The sequence below is a fragment of the Staurois parvus genome, unplaced genomic scaffold (genome assembly GCF_062004578.1).
Source record: "Staurois parvus isolate SC_StPar_1 unplaced genomic scaffold, SC_StPar_1.0 ptg000677l, whole genome shotgun sequence".
In the NCBI taxonomy this organism is placed as follows: Eukaryota; Metazoa; Chordata; class Amphibia; order Anura; family Ranidae; genus Staurois; species Staurois parvus.
This window is the reverse complement of record NW_028318473.1, coordinates 197501-217063: the sequence shown is the minus strand read 5'-3', so window position 1 is coordinate 217063 and position 19563 is coordinate 197501. Positions and strand designations below refer to the sequence as shown.

Sequence of the window (19563 nt, the reverse complement as noted above, 5' to 3'; positions counted from 1 at the left end):
AACCCAACATTTCATATCTTAATATGTGCCTGCTGTACCATGTACTTGTATCAAAAAAATATCCTGCTCTCTTTGTGTGAAATCCCTCGTGTTCCCGCCAGTCCCTCTGCTTTACTATTAAGCCCTGACCGCACTAGGCAGAAGAGCACAGCGTGGTCAGTTCTCTAACTGTGCTGGGGACTGAGCCTGCTCTTTTCCAATGATCAGACTCGTCCTGACACACCCTTCCTGCACAGCCATTCACTAGGGAGACCAGGGTACTGGTTTTTCTCTATCCCCACCTCTCTATGCAGCTGACAAAGGGTATGTGATCAATTATATGTAAAAAAAAAAAAATTTTATGTATACACAAATGTTTTACCTTTCATTTCATATACCTTTTTACATATAATTTAACCCCTTGACGCCGACCTCACACAAATATGCAGTCTTACTGCACTGGGCTTTATGCCGTAGAGCCATATATTTGCGTATCTCCCTTTGTGCTGAGAGCACAGAGACTGGGGTCTCACCATGAGTCCTGGGTCCCGTACTAACGATTAGGACCCAGAGCTCCTGATTCTGGGTCACCTGATTGCTGTGATAGCTTCTGATTGGCTATCACGGTGATCAGCCATGTTTTCTCTCTCTGAATGGGAGGAGAAAGATGCAATGTATTTTTCTCTCTCCTTTCAGAAAAAAAAAAACAAAAAACAACGTGTAAAATAAATAAATAACTCTTAACCACTTCCAGACCGCCCTATAGCAGATATTCTGCTACAGGGTGGCACGAGTGCGCAAAATAACATATATAGGGCACACGTGAGCGCCCTACCCACGCCCCCATTCGCGGTCGCCAATCACTGGGTCCCGGTTTGTGATTACTCGCCGGCGCCCAGTGATCACCGAGGATCTCAGATGGGGAGGAGAGCGGTTTTGCTTACCAACAGTTTTCCCTGTCAGCTCAGGCATACTGCTTTGGATGGCTGTGCACAGCACAGCCATCCAAAGCAGTGTTTACAGTGAAGCACACAGATACCGCCCCCCAGTAAAATACTCCCTACACACAGATAACTCTTTGATCGACCCTCATTGTTAACCCCTTCCTGCCCAATGCCAATAGTACAGTGTCAGTGCTTTTTCTTTACCATTGATCACTGTATTGGTGTAACTGGGGATGTCAATGACACCAAGTTAGTTCCCCGCAGTGTCAGAATGTCCACCGCAGTCCTGATACAAGTCCCTGATCGCCGCCATTACTAGTAAGAATTAAAAATGTTTTAAAAAAATCCCAGTATATATACACACCACCATTTGTTTACGCTATAAAGCTTTCACGTAAACCAATTAATTTACACGTATTGGGATTTTTTTTAGCAAAGACATGTAGCAGAATACATTTTGGCCTAAATTTATGACAAAATTAGATTTTTTAAATTTTTTTACTGGACATGTTTAATAGCAAAAAGTCAAAAATATTGTTGGTCTTTTTTCTTTTTATAGCGCAAAAAATAAAAACCACACAAGCGATCAAATACTACCGAAAGAAAGCTCTATTTGTATGGAAAAAGGATGTAAATTTTATTTGGGTGCTGCTTTGCATGACCGCGCAATTGTTAAAGTAACGCAGCGCCATGACGCAAAAAGTGGCCTGGTCAGGAAGGGGGGGTAAATCCTTAGAAGGTCAAGTGGTTAAAAAATAAAATAAAAATACAAAAACAGAAAAAATCTAGATCAATGTTTGGTCAAGGTCAAGATCAGGGTTAAAAAAGTCAAAGTCAGTATATTTTAGGCAGGATTTTTTATAAAATTAGTTTTAGTGTCAGTGTTTTTTTAGGTAGGACAAAAAAAAAAAAAAGTGCACTATTGTATTTGGGCTGTACTACGGGTACAGACAACAAATAATAGACACGTATGTGGCATTGCTGCGATCGCAAGGAGAAGAATTTATTTTCGGGTGTTCTTTGGTGGTAGGTTATGGTAATAAGAAATATACAGCTAAATTTAAAAAAATTTTTTTTTACTATTTTGAGCCAGTTTACCTATAAAAAAAAAAAAAAAAATCAGGAGATATCCATGACCGTTCACCACCAAATGAAAGGCCAATTTATCCTGAAAAAACAAGGTGACATTCACCTAGATGTACAAAGCAGTTGTGATGATATGTACGGATTTACTAACACATGTCAAAGTTGCAAAACTGTGCTTAGGCATTAGGATTTGTTGTTAAGTGTGTGTTTGAATGCCATGTTTGCCTCAGTATTTGTTGGGGCTGGTCCCAAAGAAGAAAAAAACAAAAAGCACAACATTCACTCATGGTATCGCACACTAAGAGTTAAAAATGCTAAAAGCATTGCCAATTACAAGGTTTAGCTTCCATTTCAGTGACCCTCTGGAGAGAGAAGGGACTGCTGACAAGAATCCCAGGAGAGCTCATTAGTGAGGGCAGAAGGGATGGAATGTACAGCTGTAAATGGAAAGGACCGAAAGTCCTTTTAGATATTAGTATTTGGAAGCACAGAAAGCTACTCACTTATAGGAATGGAATCAGACTGATAAAGTAGATGTAAACACTAACTGACACGTAATTGATCAATAATGTGCATAATACTGCAATTTTTTGTTTTTAAATACTTTTTTTCACTCTCTGTTTCACCTAAGTGCTGCTGATCTCCTGTAGCCTCTTTGGAGCTTTACGTTCATATTCACTCCAGTGATGACTGCCTCAGAACGAGTTTCCTGATGGTGACAACTGTAGGCCTCAATTGTGTTATGAGTAATGTGTGTTAAAACAGCCACTTTGTGATCCTGCAACAACTCAGGAGCACAACGGAGAGACAGAGAATTAAGGTAAAAAACCTTCTGCAAGCAGCTCATCTGTGCAAAAGACCAAAATGTACACTCTGGGATGCGCGAGAAGGTCCAGGCAGCTGGCAAGGCACCCCTGGAGGCTCTAGACAGACCTTCACATGGGTGTATGGATCAGTATGTTGGTGTGAATTAGGCCTAAAAGGAGAATGTGCTATTCTCCGAGTTTCAAGCAAGCCTTAATTATTACAGCCATTACCTCCAACTTGCTGGTATCTTCTAGACTGTGGTTTTTGGCCCTCACAGTCTCCGACAGCAGCACTCTTTGCTCAGAAGGCTCACTACTAGGGACATCTTGGCCATCTCCACCACCAACTTCAGAAATAGCTTTCACCTCTGGAGGGTTTGTCCTCTGCTCTGGAATACGAGCCACACGGAACCTGGAAATCATATAGAGAGTTCTCAAACGTCTGGAATTACATGACATTCTGTAGCCATCAAAGACTCAAGTGCACAATTGCCATGAGCAGCTACAACTTCTTGCTGTAAACTTTTTTACAATAGGTAAAAAAGCAACAAAGTGATAATATGGAGAGACTTTCTTATTTTGCCTGTTCAAAATCTCTTTGAAGCTACCTATGAATTACTTCTATTCTTCTGCTGTGCTTCCTCTGCAGACCAAATCCGGGAAGTTCTGTGACTGTTATTTATGGTGGCTTCAAAGCTCCGGCAGGGGAGCAAAACAAAAAAAAAAAAAAAAAAAAAAGGACTATGCATGGGTGTGAGGTGAGCTTTAAAGAGATACTGTTACCCAGAACAGTCTTTTTAAAGTGTTATTAAACCCAGGACCCTGCATTCAGTATATCTGGTCTCCCTGGACCCCGCATTCAGTATATCTGGTCTCCCTGGACCCCGCATTCAGTATATCTGGTCTCCCCGGACCCCGCATTCACTATATCTGGTCTCCCCGGACCCCGCATTCACTATATCTGGTCTCCCAGGACCCTGCATTCGCTATATCTGGTCTCCCAGGACCCTGCATTCGCTATATCTGGTCTCCCCGGACCCTGCATTCACTATATCTGGTCTCCCCGGACCCTGCATTCGCTATATCTGGTCTCCCCGGACCCTGCATTCCCTATATCTGATCTCCCCGGACCCTGCATTCACTATATTTGGTCTCCCCAGACCCTGCATTCGCTATATCTGGTCTCCCCGGACCCTGCATTCGCTATATCTGGTCTCCCCGGACCCTGCATTCACTATATCTGGTCTCCCTGGACCCCGCATTCAGTATATCTGGTCTCCCCGGACCCCGCATTCACTATATCTGGTCTCCCCGGACCCCGCATTCACTATATCTGGTCTCCCAGGACCCCGCATTCGCTATATCTGGCCTCCCCGGACCCCGCATTCGCTATATCTGATCTCCCCGGACCCTTCATTCGTTATATCTGGTCTCCCCAGACCCTGCATTCGCTATATCTGGTCTCCCCGGACCCTGCATTCACTATATCTGGTCTCCCCGGACCCCGCATTCACTATATCTGGTCTCCCAGGACCCCGCATTCACTACAGTTGTGGCCAAAATTATTCAACCCCCAATGCTGTAAAGGGGTTTAGGGACTATAGTGTACATTTGGAATTGTATTCAGAATCAAATCCTACAAGGACGTTGTAACTACCCAAATGCAACTAAAATGACATCAATTGTTTATGTAATACAGTAGTAAATGGTTCTTATGTGGTTTCTTCATTGCCACAATTATTCAACCCCTTAAAGACTACCACTCTGAAGAACAGAGGTTCATACAGGTGCTTTCCATCAGGTATTGAAAACACCTGTGGATGTCACCGAGCAGCAATCAAGCATAATAAGCACCAATTAGGCAGCTTTAAAATGACTGTGATACTCAGCTCCTTCTAGACATTTACTGGTGTGGTTACAAACATGGTGAAGGCAAGAGAATGGTCCAGGAAGACAAGAGAAGAGGTGATTTCTCTTCACAGGAAGGGCAATGGCTATAAGAAGATTGCAAAGATGTTAAACATACCAAGAGACACCTTAGGAAGCATCATTCGCAAATTCAAGGCAAAGGGCACTGTTGAAACGCTACCTGGTCGTGGCAGAAAGAAGATGCTGACTTCGACTGCTGTGCGCTACCTGAAGCGTAGAGTGGAGAGAAGTCCCCGTGTGACTGCTGAGGAACTGAGAAAAGATTTGTCAGATGTGGGTACAGAAGTTTCAGCCCAGACAATAAGACGCACACTGCGTAATGAAGGCCTCCGTGCCAGAACTCCCAGGCGTACCCCCTTGCTGTCTCCAAAGAATAAGAAGAGTCGACTGCAGTATGCCAAAAGCCATGTGGACAAACCACAAAAGTTGTGGGATAGTGTTCTGTGGACTGATGAAACAAAATTAGAACTGTTTGGGCCCATGGATCAACGCTATGTTTGGAGGAGGAAGAACAAGGCCTATGATGAAAAGAACACCTTGCCTACTGTGAAGCATGGTGGAGGGTCAATCATGCTTTGGGGCTGTTTTGCTTCTGCAGGTACAGGGAAGCTTCAGCGTGTGCAAGGTACCATGAATTCTCTTCAGTACCAGGAGATATTGGATGGAAACGTGATGCAGTCCGTCACACACCTGAGGCTTGGGAGACGTTGGACCTTTCAACAGGACAATGATCCCAAGCATACCTCCAAGTCCACTAGAGCATGGTTGCAGAGGAAAGGCTGGAACATTTTGGAGTGGCCATCGCAGTCACCAGACTTAAATCCGATTGAGAACCTCTGGTGGGACTTAAAGAAAGCAGTTGCAGTGCGCAAGCCTAAGAATGTGACTGAACTGGAGGCCTTTGCCCATGAAGAATGGGCGAAGATACCCGTAGATCGCTGCAAGACACTTGTGTCAAGCTATGCTTCACGTTTAAAAGCTGTTATAACTGTAAAAGGATGCTGTACTAAGTACTAAGATTGAATGTCACTTGGGGGTTGAATAAAACTGATAATGCTGTGAGCACAGAAAAGACATTTGTGGTTATTTCATTATAACTGTTATGTTATATTTGTCTGACCTACAAGTGCCTCTTTAATGTAAATGTAAGCAAGATGACTGAATGATCAAAAGCAATGTCAAACTGGCCAAAACACTCAATTTCAGTGGGGGTTGAATAATTTTGGCCACAACTGTATATCTGGTCTCCCAGGACCCTGCATTAGCTATATCTGATCTCCCCGGACCCTGCATTAGCTATATCTGATCTCCCCGGACCCTGCATTCGCTATATCTGGTCTCCCCGGACCCTGCATTCGCTATATCTGGTCTCCCCGGACCCTGCATTCGCTATATCTGGTCTCCCAGGACCCCGCATTCGCTATATCTGGTCTCCCAGGACCCCGCATTCACTATATCTGGTCTCCCAGGACCCCGCATTCACTATATCTGGTCTCCCAGGACCCTGCATTCACTATATCTGGTCTCCCAGGACCCTGCATTCACTATATCTGGTCTCCCAGGACCCTGCATTCACTATATCTGGTCTCCCAGGACCCCGCATTCACTATATCTGGTCTCCCAGGACCCCGCATTCACTATATCTGGTCTCCCAGGACCCCGCATTCACTATATCTGGTCTTCCAGGACCCCGCATTCACTATATCTGGTCTCCCAGGACCCCACATTCACTATATCTGGTCTCCCAGGACCCCACATTCACTATATCTGGTCTCCCCGGACCCTGCATTCACTATATCTGGTCTCCCTGGACCCCACATTCACTATATCTGGTTTCCCAGGACCCTGCATTCACTATATCGGGTCTCCCACAGTACAAACAACATGGAAATGCAATTATTATTATTATTATACAGGATTTATATAGTGACAACAGTTTGCGCAGCGCTTTACAAAAAGAAGGTAGATATTACAGTTACAATACAATTTGGTACATGAGGAAACAGAGGGTCCTGCTCCTTACAGCTTACAATCTAGGAATTATTTTAGTAAATATAAACTGCTAAATACCTTCTCTCATCAGCAGTATATAGCAGTCTTGTGACTTCTTCAGTGTCCAGCGGAGCACTGGTTAAAGCTTGTAGGAGGAGATTTAATTCTCCCGATTGTTCTACAAGGCTTAATGGCCCCTGACCCTCTGCCTGGACAGTGCTGATTGGCCCTGTGTTGATCACATGCCCTCTCCCAAGAAAAATAGTGCAGCTTGCCCTCAAGGCTTTGTTCTATCAGCAGATGGACTGGGGACTGTGGAAGAAGGGGATGATCAGAGAATTCAGGATCAAACAGTCTTTCTAGACAATACAGAGGATTAACCCCTTAGATTCCACAGGGAGTATAACAAGCATGCTTTACTGAATATACAGACTGATTTTCCTGTTGTGGGTTTAGGAACACTAAGTTAGTTTGATGCACAAGAACCCTCAGTTAATGCCTGAGGCAGGTCTTCACTAGACATTTTATGTTTCAGTTTTTGATAGATGCTGGAAAAGTAAAGCACATTTTCCTGGTTGATCTGCGACGATTGCACTCAGTCCTCAGTTTCTTTTTTGCGGGCTCATGACGCACAGAATTTTTGAAAAACCGAATGGTATCAGCCCTGCCCAGATGTCTTTTGCTAAACTACTGAATCCTTTCCATCACATTCCAAAAAACATAGGGACTAATGTTTCTGTTGAACAACAAAATACTTTTAATATTTAATAGACCACAATTCTCCAAGTCCTGCTCTCCCGGTTTGAATGCTTTCTTCTTTTTTTCCTCCCAAAAGTGATATTTTAGTTGTGGGGGCTGGTGGGCTAAGGCAGGGCTTAGCTTCTTATATCTTGGATATTTCCTGCCATAATACCTGGCTTTATTCCTGGGAGCCTCACCTTTGTGTGGTTCAGCTCATCCCGCTACACTCCCCATAAGAAATACAAATCCAGCAGGGATAGTGGGAACCACTAATAATGACCATAGTAGGTGTGGAGGTCCAGGAACTCTGCAGAAAGATCTCACCATAAAGCTAAGAAATTGTCAGGTAGTCCGTTTCTACTAGACGGACCCTTTAATATTGTATTTTGTAGAACAGAACAGCAGTAATGTCAATACCCCAAGGTGGAAACAGCCAAAGGCTACAGTAAGCAGATCTCAGCACTGGAGTCCCAGATACAAGAATCCAAGGCATGACTTGCCAAGGCCACCAGACTACACCTGGGATTGGACTGACCTTGTTAAGCTTAGGGCCTAAAAGACACTGACCTGCCCACAGACAGAATGGTGATTTCCCCAGATCTGGAGGTCTTGAACCCATTTCTGCTGGATTTTATGTTGTTGGCAGACTGCGATGATGTAAGTACATTAGGCCATTTCTTTTGGCTGCAGCGAGTACAGCACATGCCGGAGCGGGACGACGGACCCTGGACCGTGTGCAGGTGGTGTTGGTGCTTGCAAAGATTTGGCATCTGAGGGAGGAGGTGCATCCTGCTGAATACAACAAAAAAGGAAACTGAAGAAACATTCGCATGCACACCACATTTCATGGGGTTATAAAGTTCTATTATAAATAAATGAGGGTGGTTACCACAGTCAACAGTGGCATTTATGTTCCATAATGTTTCATAAAGCCCCCCCACTGCATATGGACAGCAGAGGACTAATGGACTGATGTAGAAAACAGTGACTCCTGTTAAGAGTGTGCTTACTATGTTCAACATTTAGTAGGTGCATAGTAAGAAATACAGTATCTTGAAAAAGTATTCATACCCCTTGAAATTTTCCAAGTTTTGTCATGTTACAAGCAAAAATGTAAATGTATTTTATTGGGATAGACCAATACAAAGTGGCACATAATTGTGAAGTAGAAGGAAAATGATAAATTGTTATCAGATATTTATTTGTAAAAAAATTGAAAAGAATGGCGTGCATTTGTGTTCAGCCCCCTTTACTCTGATACCCCTAACTAAAATCTAGTGGAACCAATTGCCTTCGGAAGTCACCTAATTAGTAAATAGAGTCCACCTGTGTGTAATTTTAATCTCAGTATAAATACAGCTGTTTTGTGAAGGTTTGTTAGAGAACATTAGTGAACAAACAGCATCATGAAGGCCAAGGAACACACCAGACAGGTGAGGGATAACGTTGTGGAGAAGTTCAAAGCTTGGAAATTTTTTTTCAAAACCTAAACCTTCTTTAAACATCTCACGGAGCACTGTTCAGTCCATCATCTGAAAATGGAAAGTGTATGGCACAACTGCAAACCTACCAAGACATGGCCGTCCACCTAAACTGACAGGCCGAGCAAGGAGAGCATTCATCAGAGAAGCAGCCAAGAGGCCCATGGGAACTCTGGAGGAGCTGCAGAGATCCACAGCTCAGGTGGGAGAATCTGTCCACAGGACAACTATTAGTCGTGCACTCCATAAATCTGGCCTTTAGGGAAGCGCGGCAAGAAGAAAGCCATTGTTGAAAGAAAGCCATAAGAAGTTTCATTTTGCAGTTTGCGTGAAGCCAGGTGGGGGACACAGAAAACATGTGGAAGAAGGTGCTCTGGTCAGATGAGACCAAAAACGAACCTTTTGGAATAAAGGTAAAATGCTATGTGCGGCAGAATACTAACACTGCACATCACCCTGAACACACCATCCCCACTGTGAAACATGTGCTGGCAGCATCATGTTGTGGGTATTCTTTTCTTCAGCAGAGACAGGGAAGCTGGTCAGAGTTGATGGGAAGATGGATGGAGCCAAATACAGGGCAATCTTAGAAGAAAACCTGTTAGAGTCTGCAAAAGACCCGAGACCGGGGCGGAGGTTCCCCTTCCAGCAGGACAACGACCCCAAACATACAGCCAGAGCTACAATGGAATGGTTTAGATCAAAGCATATTCATGTGTTAAAGTTCGGACCTAAATCCATTTGAGAATCTGTGGCAAGACTTGAAAATTTCTGTTCTCCTTCCAATGTGACAGAGTTTGCACATCAGTGATCATTCTTATTTGCAAAATTGCTCAAAGTTGGTAGAGACATCCCCAAAAAGACTTGCAGCTGTAATTGCAGCAAAAGGTGGTTCTAGAAAGTATTGACTCCGTGGGGCTGAATACAAATGTATGCCACACATTTTTTTCCACATATTTATTGGTAAAAAAATTTGAAAAACATTTATCATTTTCCTTCAACTTCACAATTATGTGTCACTTTGTGTTGGTCTATCACATTAAATCCCAATATAATACATTTATGTTTTTAACTGTACCATAACAAAATGTGGAAAATTTCAAGGGGTATGAATACTTTAAGGCACTGTATACCATTTAATAAATGCCAGGTCTGTGTGGAAACACACCACATTTTCTACTTGGAGGCTATTTTCTGGTGTTCATGCTGCCTTAGATGAAAAAGATGGACAGTCCTTCTGCCTCACCCCCCCCCTAACATCAGTGCCCCCATTAGAGTTTCCCCTCTCACATCAGTGCCCCCTCGTTTCAGTGTCCCCATCAGAGTCCCCTTACACACACACACACACACACACACACACGCGTCCTCATCAGAATCTCCCCCTTACATCAGTTTCCCCATCAGAATCCCCCCCTTGAATCAATGTCCTCATCAGAATGTCTCCCTTACATCAGTGTCCCGATCAGAGTTCCCCTCTCACATCAGTGTCCCTACCAGGAGTTCTATCCTCCTGTGAATGCTGGGGCAAGCACAACATTGGTTGCTAGTATGTAGGTGGGAACGTATACTGGAGCCTGCATTGGGAGGGGAAAATGCGCAAATCATTTGCAGATCAGATAATAATATCTTGTAGTGGACCACATGTGGCCCATGGGTCACCGTTTGAAGACCCCTGCACTAGAGATCAGCCTTACACCTCCTTGGAACTAGCCAATATAGCTAAAAAAATTCAGGTATCACCTATGGATTTACATTTTTATGAATAATAATTAAAAGCCTAAAAACCAGGCAGTCTGCCAACCCCTTCTCCATGAATGTCCATCCTCCGCAACCCTTCTGATACAAGTTTCCAGTGGTTGCCACTCAGCTACAAAAAGGTAAAATATGTCTGGAGTTTTTCGGCCGTTTTACCTACCTTGGAGGTGACTTGCTTCCTACGGCAGAGATCTGCTTGCTCTGATAATCCTTCAGTAGTTCTTCCAAAGCAACAGCATTTTCTGAGGGAAGGAAGCAGGAATTTTTCACATTTTAGAAGAGGTTTGTTTTGCTCAGTGCAAGGCTTTACCCTTAACTAAATTGAAGCACGTGCACCCCCTGGACTGTACCTGTAACTACTGTAACTAGCTGGGAGCATGTGCACCCCCCAGGCTGTACCTGTAGCTAGCTTAGGGCATGTCTCCCCCCTGGAATGTACCTGAAACTAGTTGGGGTATGTCTCCCCCCCTGAAAAGTACCTGAAACTAGCTGGGGCATGTCTCCCCCCTGGAATGTACCTGAAACTAGCTGGGGCATGTCTCCCCCCTGGAATGTACCTGAATCTAGCTGGGGCATGTCTCCCCCTGGAATGTACCTGTATCTAGCTTGTGGCATGTGCCCCCTCTGAGCTGTTCTTGTAACTAGCTTGCAGCATGTACCCCACCTCTGGGCTGTACCTATATCTAACTTGCAGCATGTGCCCGCCCCTGGGCTGTACCTATAACTAACTTGCAGCATGTGCCCCCCCCTGGGCTGTACCTATAACTAACTTGCAGCATGTGCCCCCCCCTGGGCTGTACCTATAACTAACTTGTAGCATGTGCCCCCCCCTGGGCTGTACTTATAACTAACTTGTAGCATGTGCCCCTCTGGGCTGTAACTATAACTAACTTGTAGCATGTGCCCCCCCCTGGGCTGTACCAGTAACTAATTTGCAGCATGTGCCCCCCCTGGGCTGTACCTATAACTAACTTGCAGCATGTGCCCCCCCCCCTGGGCTGTACCTATAACTAACTTGCAGCATGTGCCCCACCTCTGGGCTGTACCTGTAACTAACTTGTAGCATGTGCCCCTCTGGGCTGTAACTATAACTAACTTGCAGCATGTGCCCCCCCCTGGGCTGTACCTGTAACTAACTTGTAGCATGTGTCCCCCCTGGGCTGTAACTATAACTAACTTGTAGCATGTGCCCCCCCCTGGGCTGTACCTATAACTAACTTGCAGCATGTGCCCCACCTCTGGGCTGTACCTGTAACTAACTTGTAGCATGTGCCCCTCTGGGCTGTACTTATAACTAACTTGTAGCATGTGCCCCTCTGGGCTGTAACTATAACTAACTTGTAGCATGTGCCCGCCCCTGGGCTGTACCAGTAACTAACTTGCAGCATGTGCCCCCCCTGGGCTGTACCTATAACTAACTTGCAGCATGTGCCCCCCTGGGCTGTACCTATAACTAACTTGCAGCATGTGCCCCACCTCTGGGCTGTACCTGTAACTAACTTGCAGCATGTGCCCCCCCTGGGCTGTACCTATAACTAACTTGCAGCATGTGCCCCCCCTGGGCTGTACCTATAACTAACTTGCAGCATGTGTCCCCCCTGGGCTGTACCTATAACTAACTTGCAGCATGTGCCCCACCTCTGGGCTGTAACTATAACTAACTTGTAGCATGTGCCCCCCTCCCCCCTGGGCTGTAACTATAACTAACTTGCAGCATGTGCCCCGCCTGGGCTGTACCAGTAACTAACTTGCAGCATGTGCCCCCCCCGAGCTGTAACTATAACTAACTTGCAGCATGTGCCCCTCCTGTGCTGTACCAGTAACTAACTTGCAGCATGTGCCCCCCCGCGCTGTACCTATAACTAACTTGCAGCATGTGCCCCCCCGGGCTGTACCTATAACTAACTTGCAGCATGTGCCCCCCTGGGCTGTACCTATAGCTAACTTGCAGCATGTGCCCCCCCCTGGGCTGTACCTATAACGAACTTGCAGCATGTGCCCCCCCCGGGCTGTACCTGTAACTAACTTGCAGCATGTGCCTCCTCCGGGCTGTACTTATAACTAACTTGCAGCATGTGCCCCCCCTGGGCTGTACCTATAACTAACTTGCACCACGTGCCCCCCCCCCCTGGGATGCACCTGTAACTAACTTGCAGCACGTGACAACTCTGAGTCTGCTGACACCCCATCCATGATGGAGACACTCAGCAGTAGTCTCAGAACTTTTAAATGTTTACACAAGGGTGGCTTTTACAGACAATAACATACATAAAATGTGTTAAATGCCCATATAATCCTATGGGAAAAATAGTTGTTTAAATGAATGATCTGTCAACTGGGACTCAGAGTTACTCCAGCAAAAAGACCATCAGTAAGTGAACTATATCTGTTAATCTATCCAGAAAACAAGTTTGACTGTGCTAACGCACAGTTCGCTGAATTCACCAATTAAATGATTTATAAATAAAATTCCCAGAATCCTTTGATCTTTAACACATAGGGCAACAAGTGTCAGACTTAAGCTGGCCATACACGTATAGATTTTCGTTCAAGAATTTTTGATCCAGGAATATTCATTGATTGTCTAATCGTTAGTGGGGTCAAATCGATGTTTGTTTTTGACAGCAGCGACGGGAAAATTCGAAGGGGCAGGAAGGAAAACTTCTCGATCAAACGAGTTTTCGGCCATTGTATGGTTTTCGTTCAGAAATTAAATTCATTTTAAAATCAACTGTTAAAAGCAAGAGACAATTTTCGAACGACATTCATCCATTCATCGAATGTTCAAAGAATTTTCGTACGACTTTTCTTATGAATATTCTCATCTGAAAATCTACGCTGGTATGGCCAGCTTTAGTTTCCTACTGAATCTCTTGAAATTCTAGCCATGGGTGGCCCTGTGGCACCACTTGGCTCAACAAAAAAAACATTGATTTAAAGATTATTATTATTATTATACAGTATTTATAAAGCGCCAACAGTTCACTCAGCGCTGTACAATACAGAACATGCGACAGTACAATAACAATACAATGTGATACACGAGGGGTTTGAGGTTACAATCTAGGAGGGAGGGGATGGTGGTACAGGAGGAGATAGCTGTGGGGGCTGGAGTGGTAGGAAGAGTGGAGGAGATCGGCAATTAGCAGGGGGTGGGGTAGGCTTACCTGAAGAGGTGGGTTTTCAGGGTGCGCCTAAATGAGAGGAGAGTAGGTGATAGTCTGATGGACTGGGGTAGGGAGTTCCAGAGGATGGATGACGCCTGGAGAAATCCTGGAGGCAGGCATGGGAGGAGACCAGGGAACTAGAGAGAAGGAGGTCTTGAAAGAAGCGGAGTGTGCGTGATGGGTGGTACTTGGATATTAGGTCGAGATATAATTTGGGGCAGTATGATGGACAGCTTTGTACGTCAGTGTTAGGATTTTGAATTTGATCCATTGGGCGATCGGAAGCCAGTGGAGGGGTTGGCAGAGGGGGTGGCAGAAAAGGAGCGGTTGGAAAGGTGAATGAGTCTGGCAGCCGTATTCAGGATGGACTGAAGTGGGGATAGCCAGCGGCGAGGCAGGCCAGTGAGGAGGGAGTTGCAGTAGTCGAGTCGTGATATGATGAGGGAGTGGATGAGCTGTTTAGTGGTTTCTGGGGTTAGGAACGTGCGGATTTTGGCGATGTTGCAGAGGTGGAGTCTGCATGAGTTAGTTAGTGATTGGGCTTGGGGCTGGAAGGATAGGTTGGAGTCCAGAATGACCCCAAGTACTCTGGCCTGCGGGGCGTGCCTAATAGTGGCATTGTTGGACGTGATGTAGAAGTCAATAGGGGGTGTGAGGGCTGGGGGAAGACTAGGAGCTCGGTTTTGGAGAGGTTCAGTTTAAGGAAGTGGAGTGACATCCAGTCTGATATGAACTTTTTTAGCACCATTTACCAGTTTACATAATTAATGCACTTATTTGCACTTTTTCTATTCTACATGCGTTTATGATTGACAACATGCATCTATAGCGCTGCACCACCACTGCAACATATTTCTATTCTGGGACTGTTGCCAATACCCTGAGTGCTAGCTGCTACCTTCATAAAGATCAACTGAACCAGATGGAAAATTATCAGATGCAGTTTGGCCCCTTTCAAATGGGCGTTCCGATCCTGTCTGCCTGCCTGTGTTTCAGGTGGACCCCATCAGAACCTCTATTCTCTAGGAAGTGATGGGTGTAAACAGGTATGTCCGTTTAGACCCACCGACATCCAATCTGATCGGCCAAAAAGACAGATGGGAAGCCGTTCCCCTTCTGTCCATCGGATTGGATGGCAGTCGGATAGAAACGGACAGGTGGTCCGTTTCCATCCGACCACCCATAGAAAACAGCAGGCTGTGTCTGTGTTCGCTCTGCATAAGCAAAGTGGACACGGACCCATCATTTGCTTGCTCAGCGGGGATCAGCAGACCGATCCCCCGCTGAGCAACCAGATCCGCTGACGGGTCCACCCTGGGTTAAAGAGCCTTACTGTTTTCAGGAAGCTACAAATGTTGTAGCTGCCTAAATTCAGTGGAGATTCCTCCATCCATCCATGTAGATGGAGGAATCTATTTTCTCTTGTTTAGTCTGCAGGCTGAATGGGAGAAATCTAGGTGTGTTTGGCTAGCCTTAAAGTAGAACAAAAATTAAACCAAATTTAAAGACCATTTGCCACTGACCTTTTTTCTCCGTAATAAGACGCACCAGAACCCCAATGGTGTCCTCATTGCCATTCTCCTCTAATAGGGTGGAGGGGTTAATACCTGTCAATATATAAACAGGGAAAATAAATTTCTGCTGAGTCAAGCATTTCAAAAAAGGGGTCTTATTTGGCGTTTGTGGTCTACTGTATGTCAGTACAGCAGCACATGATGTATGAGCAAAAGGCCACGGAGCTCATAGCAACTTAGGCTACCCACAACCATACACCGGCTGTAGGCTGATTGAATGATCATCTGAGCAGACACTGGACTAAACAATCTAGACAATGGAAGTTTGTATGCCAATGACTGCAGAATGACTTTCAGAATTCAGATTTTCAAAACATGTAATTTCAATGGTATGTGCTAATGACGTAGAAGATTTTGCACAGGTCATGGTGACTCCATTGTACAATCACATTAAATATATTTGCAGGTTGCTGGGTGCCAATATTTTTGCAGCTGTGCTCCAAAGCCCACAAAGCACTTTGTGGCATATGTGTTAACACACCCCAAATTCTCTGCTCTTCTGTTAAAAAAAAAAAAACACACACACACACACAACACCCTAAAAACTGTATTAAAACCCAATAACAGATAATAATGTAATGGGTTGCAGCTTGCCATTCCTTAGATTTGGTGGCTGCATTTGGTTTCTCATTTTCCCTTTATTCTCACCTGGTGATCCTGCCAGTAACACACTCCCTGTCCTACAGTGACAACGCTCACTCAGTATACTGTATATAGCAGAGTTGACACCCTAGACCAGGACTACAAGACAACCCCCAAATGATCTTCTCCATAACATAGGAGGTGGTGTTTTGTATTCCAGAAATAACTGGGAACAATGTAATTAAGTGTGCAGGAAAGGCAGCAATCACAGGAGGTTAGCTTTCGGGCAGGACCAGCAGACTATTTTAAACAATTATAGGCCACGTATAATAAAATGCTTTCAATGATAAAATTTAACACACCAAAAAGGGAGCATTGTAAGGATTTACACACACTTATTTACAGCATACATCATTGTCCTCGATACACTCCAATCATTTTAGCATAATGAATGAGTGAGAACAAAAAGGTCCCTCCTGCTCATCATAACACTATATAAAAGTCCTCCACAACCTTTACAAATATACGGAAAAAACCCAGCCACCAACAATGGGTTTTATATAGGAAGGCAGCTGTGCCGGGACCATCTCCCTCCCCGGGAGGGGCAGTTGGCTCTGTGCTGACAATATATGATCTATCACATATGTCTAGAGCTCTCCGACATTAAACGTCCGCAGGGACTTGTTAATCCAAGTGGGTATAGTCTGTTAGACAGAACTCACTCAATTCCTATAGCAACAATAGATATGCTAACCGGGTGACTTACAGTTGCCATATTAATGAAGAGGTATGGTCACAACGCAACCCTGCTAACGGCAATGTGTTATTTTATAGCTATACAGGTCAAGTAGATGTAACCCCAAACTAAATGGCACTTAGCTAGGTATATCCCCTAAAATCCAATTTTTCATTTAATGACGTTGATCTTCTTCAGCCACTTTTAGTGCACTCTCTAGTGTCGGCTACACGTCATTGCTTTGTCAACCACTTGTGACAGGTTCCCTTTAAGATTATGCACTGTGTTTGTGTACATGACCATTGTGTGGACCATGTCCAATTTACCAATCATGACCAGGGTGAACAATGTCTGCAATTTACTGATCAGAACAAGGATGGACCATGTCTGTACAGTGAACTGAAATAAAATAGGCACTGTGGAAAATGCTCTCAGACAAGCACCTTAATGAAGGTGCATCTTTATTGGGTGAGACAAAGTAGCAAATAGAATAACATTTGACCAGTCTGAAGTGAACAGTGTGACTCCAACGGACGGCCCGTCCGCTCTGAAGGGAGTGGAGATCGGAGAACGCTCCTGTCAACTTCAAATCACGTGGTGTCAGCGTACTGGCGTCCCGGGTGGTGTCACCATGGCAAGCGAAGGCAGTGTCAGGCATTGGCTTCAGCTGGGAGCATGTGTAAAGATGACATGTTTCGCGCAGTTGCGCTTTGTCAAGACTCAGCGGACGGGCCATCCGTTGGAGTCACACTGTCCACTTCAGGCTGGTCAAATTTTATTATATTTGCTACTTTGTCTCACCCAATAAAGATGCACCTTCATTAAGGTACTTGTCTGAGAGCATTTTCCACAGCGCCTATTCTTTTCAGTTGTCTTCATCATGCAAATGATTAACAAGGCAGCAGCGGTGAGCTCATGATTAACTGTTCACATGTTTTCACCTGGAGTGGCCTCTCTGCGCTCATTTGTATGAGTTTTCCTGTCTGTACAGTATATGTCAGTATGTTTGTAGTCTCCACCAGGGGTGCATGTATGCATGTAACAGGGAGACAACAAATGGGAAATACCCTGTAACATAAACTGCCCAAACCTTTATGGCAGGATCACCAAGTATTTTATACAACTTAAAAAAAAGGCAATAAAAGAGAATGAGATTTTAAGGGAAAAAAAAAATTATATATATATATACAGTCATGGCCGAAATTGTTGGCACCCTTGATATTTCTCCAGGAAATCATGTATTTCTCACGAAACGTATTGCATTAACACATGTTTTGCTATACACATGTTTATTCCCTTTGTGTGTATTGGGACAAAACAAAAAAAGGGAGGAAAGAAAGCAAATTCGACATAATGTCACACAAACCTCCAAAAATGGGCTGGACAAAAGTATTGGCACCCTTTCACAACTGCGGATAAATAAGAATGTTACAAGCATGTGATGCTCCTGTAAACTCACCTGGGGCAAGTAACAGGTGTGGGCAATATAGAAATCACACCTGAAAGCAGATAAAAAGGAGAGACGTTCACTTAACCTTTGCATTGTGTGTCTGTCTGTGCCACACTAAGCATGGACAACAGAAAGAGGAGACGAGAACTGTCTGAGGACCTGAGAACCAAAATTGTGGCAAAATATCAACAATCTCAAGGTTACAAGTCCATCTCCAGAGAACTAGATTTGCCTTTGTCCACAGTGCGCAACATTATCAAGAAGTTTGCAACCCATGGCACTGTAGCTAATCTCCCTGGTCGTGGACGGATGAGGAAAATTGATGAAAGATTGCAACGCAGAATAGTCCGGATGGTGGATAAGCAGCCCCAAACATGTTCCAAAGACATTCAAGCTGTCCTGCAGGCTCAGGGAGCATCAGTGTCAGCGCGAACTATCCGTCGACATTTAAATGAAATGAAACGCTATGGCAGGAGACCCAGGAGGACCCCACTGCTGACACAGAGACATAAAAAAGCAAGACTACAGTTTGCCAAAATGTACTTGAGTAAGCCAAAAGCCTTCTGGGAAAACGTCTTGTGGACAGATGAGACCAAGATAGAGCTTTTCGGTAAAGCACATCATTCTACTGTTTACCGAAAACGGAATGAGGCCTACAAAGAACAAAACACAGTACCTACGGTAAAATATGGTGGAGGTTCAATGATGTTTTGGGGTTGTTTTGCTGCCTCTGGCACTGGGTGCCTTGACTGTGTGCAAGGCATCATGAAATCTGAGGATTACCAAAGGATTTTGGGTCGCACTGTAGGGCCCAGTGTCAGAAAGCTGGGTTTGCGTCCAAGATCCTGGGTCTTCCAGCAGGACAATGACCCCAAACATACGTCAAAAAGCACTCAGAAATGGATGGCAAAGAAGCGCTGGAGAGTTCTGAAGTGGCCAGCAATGAGCCCAGATCTAAATCCCATTGAACACCTGTGGAGAGATCTTAAAATTGCTGTTGGGAAAAGGTGTCCTTCCAATAAGAGAGACCTGGAGCTGTTTGCAAAGGAAGAGTGGTCCAAAATTCCGGGTGAGAGGTGTCAGAAGCTTATTGATGGTTATAGGAAGCGACTGATTTCAGTTATGTTTTCCAAAGGGTGTGCAACCAAATATTAAGTTAAGGGTGCCAATACTTTTGTCCAGCCCATTTTTGGGGTTTTGTGTGACATTATGTCATATTTGCTTTTCTGCCTCTGTTTTATATTTGTTCCAATACATACAAAGGGAATAAACATGTGTATAGCAAAACATGTGTTAATGCAATACCTTTTTTGTGTGAAATACTTGATTTTCAGGAAAAAT

At 44.6% G+C, this 19563-nt stretch overlaps 1 protein-coding gene across 2 annotated transcripts in view; it reads right to left on the bottom strand.

Moving 5' to 3' along the window:
- The window catches only part of RELT (RELT TNF receptor), a 134920-nt gene that overhangs the window by 17798 nt on the left and 97559 nt on the right, over positions 1-19563 (bottom strand). Inside the window, exons 7-10 of one of the 2 annotated variants that reach the window (XM_089652238.1) lie at positions 15404-15487; positions 10874-10955; positions 8045-8269; positions 3047-3227 (exon numbers count right to left, since the gene is read on the bottom strand). In XM_089652238.1, coding sequence (XP_089508364.1) covers positions 3047-3227; positions 8045-8269; positions 10874-10955; positions 15404-15487 — 572 coding nt within the window. The remainder of the gene's footprint in view (positions 1-3046; positions 3228-8044; positions 8270-10873; positions 10956-15403; positions 15488-19563) is intronic. The other variant, XM_089652239.1, reaches the window with a different exon arrangement.